At 39.4% G+C, this 9,641-nt stretch overlaps 1 protein-coding gene across 1 annotated transcript; it reads right to left on the minus strand.

Moving 5' to 3' along the window:
* Window positions 1-24: 24 nt before the first annotated feature.
* LOC145490081 (mitochondrial-processing peptidase subunit alpha-like) lies at window positions 25-9,243 on the minus strand. The gene is made up of 11 exons (XM_081469190.1): window positions 8,865-9,243; window positions 7,425-7,504; window positions 7,217-7,299; window positions 6,761-6,863; window positions 6,055-6,147; window positions 5,184-5,453; window positions 4,351-4,653; window positions 3,226-3,291; window positions 2,745-2,833; window positions 1,674-1,729; window positions 25-927 (listed from the first exon to the last, which is right to left on the minus strand). Exons 1-11 carry the CDS (start codon window positions 9,142-9,144, stop codon window positions 752-754), a joined length of 1,599 nt encoding a protein of 532 aa, XP_081325316.1. The 5' UTR covers window positions 9,145-9,243; the 3' UTR covers window positions 25-751.
* Window positions 9,244-9,641: the final 398 nt, after the last annotated feature.

The raw sequence follows: 9,641 nt of genomic DNA on the forward strand, positions 1-9,641 counted from the left end.
CAAGCGGGGAAATGGCAGACCGTCTTGTTATAATAAATTTAATGACATAATCTGGTTAAATTAACCTGTGACCAAAAGGAAAAGAGGGCCTGAGGTCACTACCTTATTCGATTATAGTAAACAAATACTGTACAAGTGCTAGTTCAAACAGATAAAAATTCTTAAAGTGGTGCTACTTTGAAGATTGCTGGCTATTTCAAGATGTTACCCTTGACGGAGAACGAGCAAAAGAGAAAAGAGGCCACAGAAAAGCAGACAGTTCAGTCTCTGATGTTTCCGCGTGATATTCGCCACATTCATTCACAAGGGCCACAAGATGTTGACAACGCGGTCACCAGCTTTTGAAATCCAGACAACCTCTTCCAGTGTGTACCATCAAAAAGAAATGGTTCCAGCTAAAAAAAAACCTTGCTTGCCGACAGGGAGGGGGGGGGGGGGGGGGTTAAAATTAAGGATACGAGAAGAAGAGTGTGACCCTTTTCTTCTCGTGCTCTGAAACTCATTTTTCACTCATTATCTCCAGTGTTTATGAACTTGGACAAAGCTTGCACACTAGACCATTTCCCAGCTGAAGTCAAATTTTGCAATGGCGTGTGTTAGAAAAGCGAACGCCGGTTCCTGTTTAGGTGACGTTTTAAAATGTTCCCGCCGTGCTGCCAACCAACTGTTGTACATCATTGTATGAATACTTGAACATGCATGGATGTATGATTGCATGATGAAAACAGTGCCTAGAAGGGTTTCCATGCCATCAATTCCTAAAAAGGAAAAACCGTGATGCTCCGCTAAAGGTGCCGCGGTTACAAAACGCACGTTCGATCTCTTCAAATTTGGGCAGGTTGGTCAGGTTACCAAGTGCTGCAACGGAGGGTTTGGACGCTAACATCCGGGAGCTGACGCGTTTAATATCATCGACTGTGACGTTTTCTGAAGAACGAAAAACGAAGGCATTATTTTATAATTCAGACATAAAAAATAGACGCAATAACATGTAACGAAGGCATAGGTGGCAAGATATAAGGGGCGCTTTTCATTCAAGCAAAACTCTTACTTGGAAAGTTTCCGAAAAATTCAACCGAAAATCCTGGAAATTCCGGGATGAAAATCAAATGGAAAGGAAATTCCCCGTATACCTCGAAAGGTTGTTCTCTTTTTCGGTAAATGAAGTTAAATGATATTCAATTCCTTGCTGAAAATTTCCGGAAATTCAAACCATTTGAACTTTTGGTCGACTGCCCGAAAGGGCCCAAGGTTACGAAAAGATCTTATAGTGTAATAAGCTTACGTGAGTTTTTACTTGAAGACCCTGAAAACGATGTGGGACACAATCTCCGGTTGTGTTTGAGGAAAACTCTGGTAGGGAAATCAAGTGATTATCGTCATGCCGTCGCTTTCGAAAAGCTGCGTTTTCAAAATGCTTTCCGCCCGCACTAAAACCCAAAGCCGCCGTTTTCAAATTCTTTCGGTTTGAAGAGCGTTTTCGAAAGTTTCAGTTTTTCGTTTTCAGTTCAGTTCTTATTATTGCACAGTATTTACAGAAAAACAAACGTAAGAAAAGCTCCGTTTTCGTGATGGAATAGTGTGGATGGTGGGCCCGACCGGAGCAATAATGCTGCTCTTTCATATTTCTCTGGTGTAGTGTGGACGAGACCTGGTTGATGCAGAATTCTTACCAATGCTTTGGAATAGCTCCTGAGCAGACTTCCTTTTGTGGAGCCCAAGAACTTGCCTTATAAAGGAAAAGAGAATATAAATTATCTTCACTCTCGAAAAGTCATATCTAAGATTAACAAACAAAATTATCGGAATGGTAGCGAGTAATCAGTCGACCTCATCACCTGATAAAGTCAAGCAGTAAGCAATCAAAACTTCGGGATCTACCTCTTAGTGACTACATCGTAAGACAAATGATATGCTTTCTTATTCAGAGATCCTGTTTAAAAGCATGTAGGGCAACCCTAATGTTAGGGATACTAAAGCAAGACGGTCAAAGATAGCCTGCGCTTACAAGCAAACTTTTTCAGGTAGGGTTTCCCTTCTACCCGCTTTTCTTAACCTGGTAAAAAGCCTAGCGCTCAGCTAGGGTATAGTTAACTATGGCTAGGGTAACCCTACCACCAGGGTTACCCTACTTGCCTTGTAAACACGTCCATGAAATGTAGGAGTGCTAGATTAACCCCCTGCTAGGGTAACCCTAGCACTAGCTTATCCTACAACCTTGCTGTATCTTACCACAATGAACAATAAAGTTTTTTCACAACAATGTTTTTAGTGTTCATGGAATGAAAAAAAACAACAACAACAACAACAAAAAAACACAAAATCAACCAAGTTTCCAACTAGATCTTCTACAGTCTACTGCCGAAGATTTTTATTGCATGATCTGAGTCATTATCTTATCTCACTACTCTTTTTTGTTATACTTCAAGCAGCATAATTACAACAGGCTGTTTTTTTCTCTTTATCGCCAGCGGTTTTATCCATTTCCACCACTGCCATTTCGTATTGCTGCTGCATCATTTACTTGGATGATCACAAACAGGAGTAAAGCACTTTATCAGGTCTCTCAGAGACTCAGTAGCTTTTTACAACATCTTTTTACCTTGGCCCTTACGTGAAATCGCAGGGTCTGCATTCGATCAAGTCAGGTGCAGAAATTATGAAGTCCTCTGCCACTGTGCCCCACCTGGCATCAAGTTAATTATAAGCAGTCTATAAATCAATGAAACTAAGCACAATGTTACCTTCCTATGTCCTCAAATACAATAACTCGGGATTCTAGATTCATCATCAACATGGATTGGAGCTGCTTTTTAGCCCTTGCTACCTCGACCTACAAAGCAACGGATACTAGATGAGTTATTGCTGATTCACTTGTGTGTTAATATCAGTAGCATGGCAGCGAAGGAAACTAGGATGAGCCATAAAGGGGCCAAGGAAGTCCAAACAAGGCTGTAGGCTGAAATGTTAGAAACAGACAGCCTGGGTGAGAATACATTCCGAGGCAGGAGCCTCCGTCACAGACACTGTTTGGCCTTGTCACAATCGTTCTAAGGGGAAAGATGTTTCCATGACAAGCCAAAAAGAATGTCTTCATAAGAGTCTGGTAGGTAACTATAGGCTTTAAGATTTATCATGTTACTGGCCAAGCAGCCATTGAGGCTGGGATGCTGCTTATTGCCATGTAGTTATATTACTACCGGTGTCTGCACCAAAAAAACAAACCTCATTTGTTGGTCCATTGATAAGAGTAAAGTATTCCTTGACAATCACATGTGTGAGATCTCGCAACTGAAAATCAATACACATGACATTAACATATGAACTCAGTTAAATGACCTTGCTCTCTATGAGATCTCATAGCACAGTGGATGGAGCACTTGCCCAGTGTTCGGGAGGTCATGGGTTCGATTCCTGTCAGAGATTCAGATTTTTTTTTCTTTGTCCCATGCTCGTGTCATGTTGATCAGTTCACTTTTCACATTTCATTACCGAGCTTAAAGTTCACCATCTTTATTCACTTATCACACTCACAATGACTTTGACAGTGCTGATCCTAGCAGTATGCAGGATGCCTGTCACATATGAACTCAGTTAAATGACCTTGCTTTCCATGAGTTCTCGTAGCTCAGTGGATGAAGTGCCCGCCTGGCGTTTAGGAGGTCATGGGTTCAATTCCTGTCAGGGACTCAGATTTTTTTCTTTGTCCCACACTCATGCCATGTTGATCAGTTCACTTTTCAACAACTATCAACATATCAAAATTTATAAAATGTTCAGAGGAATGTATGCATAAAGATTGGTCAGTTTAAGTTTAAGGCACAATGGAAGTTTGGTCACAAACTATGGTGTTGTCATGGGCAACTTACCTCGTTTCCATTGGTAACAAAATCAACAGCCATGCATCGCCTATAATTTCCCAGGCTTTACTGATCAAAGACCGACAAGTTGCCACTAGAAACAGAGCCAGTTGCCCGTGATAACCACTCAATTTTCACATTGAAACCTGGTGACCAAACTTTCGTCGTGCCTTACACAACTGATAATCATAGTATCAAGTTCTAGAAACAGGAGTGGAAGTTTGGGAGCATGAAAAATGCTGTGGCAGCTTTTTTCATTTGAGTTCCCCCAAACTTTCATGATTGTTTCTATAACCTGATAGAAACAGAGAGAAAATGTTCTATATTTTTACAAAACAGGCAAAAACATAACGGACTATGACAATTTTTCTGTGTTTCTCTCAAGTTATAGAAATACAATTTTCAACCAATCAGTGCATGTATTTTCTTTGGCCTGTTTTCTGTGTTAAATAATAGTAATGAAGTTTACCAAAGTTTTGTTTTGACTCACTTGACTGGGGTGAGAACTGCTGTGGATGCAGAATAAACCGCTGTCTGAATAGCTGTGATGGTAGGCTGTGGCAGCATAAATCCAGTGATATCTGTTTAAAACATTCAGGTAGAGCCTAGAGTACATGCCCTTTCCTGGTCCTCCTGCTGAGAAGGATCCCCCGCCACCCATCATCGTGTTCAAAACAGTGAATGCAAAGAAGTCTGGATCATCATAGTGACAGGTTTCCAGCCCTATTGAGAGATGGACCAAGTCTGGGAGAGGTGTGGGGCCAGGGTTGATCCTGGGTTCAGTTCTGTGGTCCTACCAAACAAAAGGTGTCCATTAATAAAAGGTGGAAGCTGAAGCACTTGCAATACTGTCTGGAGTACACATTGGACAACATATAGAGTGCAATTCTTTTTGCCAGGGGTAGAGAGAGTTATGTTACGATATGAACCCTTTCACCTGCTATGAAGATTTAATGAGTTCACAGCACTAGACAAGCAGCATAAATGTACAGTAAGTTTACAGTACGAAACATGCAGCTAAAAATACAACTTGAACTACCAGTATGCAGACATTACACACTTAGCCTCCTTCCACGATGCTTTTGAAGGAGTCTGCCACTCTCTCCCCAGGAAGTACTGGAGGGTAAAAGTGAAAGTCTGTATAACAGCTTATAACCTGGGTGGGGAGAGGCACTTTTGGAGCAGTGTCTAGATCAAGAACATACCACAATGACCCAAGCCACAGCTTGAACCAAGAATGCTTGATCCAGAACTAAGTGCACTGACGTGACCCTAAACCATCGGAAAAAATCATCACAAATGGCCTGGAGTATTCCAAAATACCTTAACAATGCCTCCAGTGTACTGCGCTATAGATCTATCCGGACTCTCCGTTGCCTCTCCTTCTCTTTGCCACATGGGCGGTTTGTTAACAAAGTAGTCATTTGTCAGGTCTGCCAGATGTTGGTGGTCCACATTGACTCCAGCTATAACTATTCTGGAAGGCTGATAGTATCTCTTCATGTAGTCTTGCAAAATTGTCGAATTAAACTTTCCTATGTTTTCTGGTGGACACAACTTGGGTAAGCCAACGGTGTTGTCCCGAAAAGCTGCCTGCACAAAAAAAACACAGAGAAATGAAATGAATAATCCCAGAAATCCTCTGATCACTGTTATGTAGTGCATTATCCAGCACTTTAGGGATTCCTAAAAACCATGAAACATTTCCTGTTGAAGCACCAGCTTTATTCAGTCTCTCTTAGTAATAATCTCTTTTTCTTTTAACTAATATATAGGATAGCTGGGGATGAGCAAAAAAAAGAGGGCAATCAAGAAAAAACAAGGGAGGACTCATTTTTTCTCAATCGCCCTCTTTTTATTTCCTCATCCCCAACTACCAAGAGCCTGCAAAAGGCTAGATTCTTTGCATGTGCTTTATCATAGAAATTTAGCTTCTCAGAAAAATAGATGGATGGACAGGAGATGGATAGATAGATACTTTAATAATTTAAATGTAATAGAATTTATTAGCAGCATGGCAAGTGAGGCTATGCATACTGAGACATAGAACACTATGAAGATAGACTGACTAAGCAAAATAAAGAGATGATGTCTTCTTGGCATAGCTGGTGCAAAATGAATTCTTAAAATTAACTGATTATTTTACAATATAACCAGCTTAACATATCCCAGGGAATTGCTAATAAAAACTTACTGCATGTATTAAGTCTGTAAGGACAGGTTCTGGATCAGGCCTCATTTCCAAGTTCTCAAGTTCAAATTGGACTACCATTTTTTGCTCTTCAATCTGAAGAATAAACATTAAATGGATGTATTTTTGATATAAGATGGAAAAAAATGTAATCAATATTATTTTTAAGCCATTGACAGTACAGGATATCACTTTAATTAAGTCTCATGGTATTAAATGGAGCTGTGCTAATTGGGGACGCTATAAAGAGAGATTCAAATATTGTAAAAACTTGCCAAGATTCCAACTGGTTGGAGGCTGTCCAGTTGGCTATTTTAATTTTACATGATATGGGGGAGTTGAATTTGGACTCTGAAGAGAAATCCATCTAATGGTAGGGGGCAGGATTTGAGTCTGGGACCTACTGATTACAAATGCAACCTCCTACCCACCAGGCTTTGCCACCATCTAAATAACCAGGGCCTCATGACGTATACTCTGATTGTGTTCTCAAGTTATTGTTAGTCGTTAATGTTAAAAAAGATTTTTTAGTTATTTATTATGGAGCAAGGTTGCGAGTTAACACAATACACTTGCAACATGTCTTTTAAAGACACCCAGAATCAAAATTTTGGTTACACAATAAATTTGGAAACTTTCTTCATGAATTCCTGAATGGAACCAGCTGCTCAACAGTCCAAATTATATTGAAGTCACTAAATAACAATACCTCTTGGTCTGCAAGCTGGGGCTGAAAAACAGCCTGAGACAACACCTTCATCACCGTGGGCAGGCCACTTGTAAAGCAAGATGTTCCATAAATAATGGCATCTCTGTTGGGAAAAGACTGAAGTTTTTTAATATAAATTTTACATTTTGAAAATTGGATTTTAAGTTATTAACAACACTTTTTGACAATGGTTATTGACCACTAAGTTAAAGCGTTACCATTATTGTAAGTTTTAGTTTCAAGACACCTACCACAACATGAAATAATTTATATTACCGGTAGATATATTTATATAACAGGTATACGTAAAACTTAATCTAGATGTACTCACCCTTTTGTTGAGTGATCTTAGACCCCCAAAATTGTTACACACTTAGGCAAGAGGTAGGCTATAACTTCCAACACTGGGGTGATATGGTCTAAACCAAAAATTACACAGAATTCAACACACTATACCTAAATGATGAACAATCTGCCATGCCTCCGAATTTTTCAAGCTCCTGCATGATATCATCATTGCTTTGAAATTCAACTGTACTCTGAAATGGTAAAGAGAAAGTTTCAGGGTCTTCAGGATGGAAAGGTATGCAGTATGCATTAGTACAAAAATGTACCATAAAGATCTTAAAAACGGACAGAAACACATTGCAATTGGAAAAGGTACCTGGAAAGCTAGTTTCTCCAGTAAGTGTGATAAACCTGAAGGGTAGTCAACTTCATACCTAGAGCCTGCATCAATTACCACTACAAACACAATGAAAAATTGTCTATAAATATTATGTCTTGTCCTAAAAAATATTTCCTAAAAAATATTTCCTCTGCCCATAGAAGATTTTTTTGGTTTGAACCCTCCCATCCCCCTGGAAATCCTTAGGTTCCAATAAATTACTGCATTTAAAAAGTTTGGCATTTGAGATCCCCCATCCCCTCTACGGAATTTCCAAGTTCATTATGAACTTCCATGGTAGGGGTATGGAGATTTTATGGAATTACCTCACTAAAAGCCCTATCAGCTAACCGTGGATTATGTGATTTTTTTCCTCTATTTTATTGTTTGTATTCTATTACATTGTTAAGTTCACCTTTTCTTTGTATGAATAAAATTATTGTTGTTGTTGTTTTTTTTTTTGTGACAGTTTTTTTTTACTTTTCTGTAGAATATTTTAGGACCTTTTAGTTGGTTTTGATTAATTTAGGGTTCGTTTTGGTGGTTTGCTGACATTATACCACAATAAAGAATACCAGGAAAGTTGATCTAGCATGGTAGCTGTGTAGAAATGATGATGTAATATCTATATCACATTGCATCATCAGCACTTGATAATGACCTCTGAAGATACTATTCTTGATGTACCTCCAAGTATATAATTCAGTTGTAGCTTGGAGTTGCAGAGAGATAGCAAGAATAATCCCTCACCCTCCTATCACAAAAGGCCAAAATGCCAGGTCTGACCAGGGTTTCAATTCATCATTACTTTATGGGAAAAAGCCTTCTCAAGGAAAGGATTTCTGTGTTGCTCAAAGCCACACTATGTCAGCATCAACAATAGTATTTTACGTTTGTTTGCCAAGCTCAAGCCTGTAGGCCTCTCTTCCTCCACATGGCTGCACAATGGTACGTTTCTTTACTTTCCAACCAATTGGAGCTGAGTTTAAAACCAGAGTTCACCTAGTTTTTTTATAATTTTTTTAAACTTTTCTACACACAGTTGGGCTAACTTTGTGTTTCTGGGTACAAATATGTGAAGCTGAAAGAAGAGAAAGCAGCAAGTCTCAACCCTTTACGGGAAGTTGTCATTGAACTCACACAACTGGAATAACCTGTAAGCCACACATTTACGCATTGCAGACCTATTTTATTTAATTTCAATTTTTTTCCCAATTTTCATGAAGAATTTTTGACTAGATGCAAAGAAAACCTGGGAAAGTACATTCACTGCACCCCACCTGCCTGGGTATTCCCCTCCCTCGTGATGAGTCTGACTTTTTTTTAGAGGTTCTAACTTTATTTAGCACGTGTGGTGTCATCACCACGGAAATTAAAATTGTACGGTACCTCAGATGTAATCTATATCAATTCTGACCAAACTTATCGACAACTTACCACCAACTGTGGAGAACTGTCCAAATGAGTCTTCTGAAGCTACTTTGATTCCATTATCAAGAGTTGTAACGTGTGTTACGTGATCATGCCGGTTCTGCCAGTCCGCTCCACAAACCATGTCCGGTGCAGGAGCGGGCATGTTAGGAAGAGGTTCGTTAAGCGGAGGTATCGCGCCATTACTGAAAAGTCTCTTTTGTAAAGCACGTCTAAAGGTTCTTCTAAGCGAATGAATTGATCTACAACCATGGAAAATTGGCACGAAACTTCGCCCGGCCATCATATCTCCTTTGCATCGCGGGCGAAAAAAATTGGACAGCAGTTGACCTGCAAAACGCTTTGTACGCCATTTACAAGACCGTTAAATGTACACACTAAGAAATATAGGCACGAATTACGAGCAGAATGACGTTAACGAAAAACGGAATTGAATTGGAACAGTTTGGTTCACATGTCTCACATGCAAGGATTAGTTTGGAATTCGCTTATACGATACTAGCTCTGAAAAATTTGACGCAAAATTTTAGAGGCCAAAGCAAGGTATAAGTTAATACGTGAAAATAACAGCTGGTGAAAAAAAAATATTTTTGTTAACTTGTTGGACATTTAAACAGCTAAACAATGTTTGGAAAATGGTATCTTTCTTACAATTTGCTTTGGAATGGTTGAGTTGATTTCCGTACACTCCATGTCTTTGGGATGTCAACCCTGATAAAAGCTGTCATCACTTTAGACATAAGGACTGGAGACCTTGGGGAAGGCGAAAATGATCAAAAAATA

The sequence above is a fragment of the Orbicella franksi genome, chromosome 1 (genome assembly GCF_964199315.1).
Source record: "Orbicella franksi chromosome 1, jaOrbFran1.1, whole genome shotgun sequence".
Classification (NCBI taxonomy): Eukaryota; Metazoa; Cnidaria; class Anthozoa; order Scleractinia; family Merulinidae; genus Orbicella; species Orbicella franksi.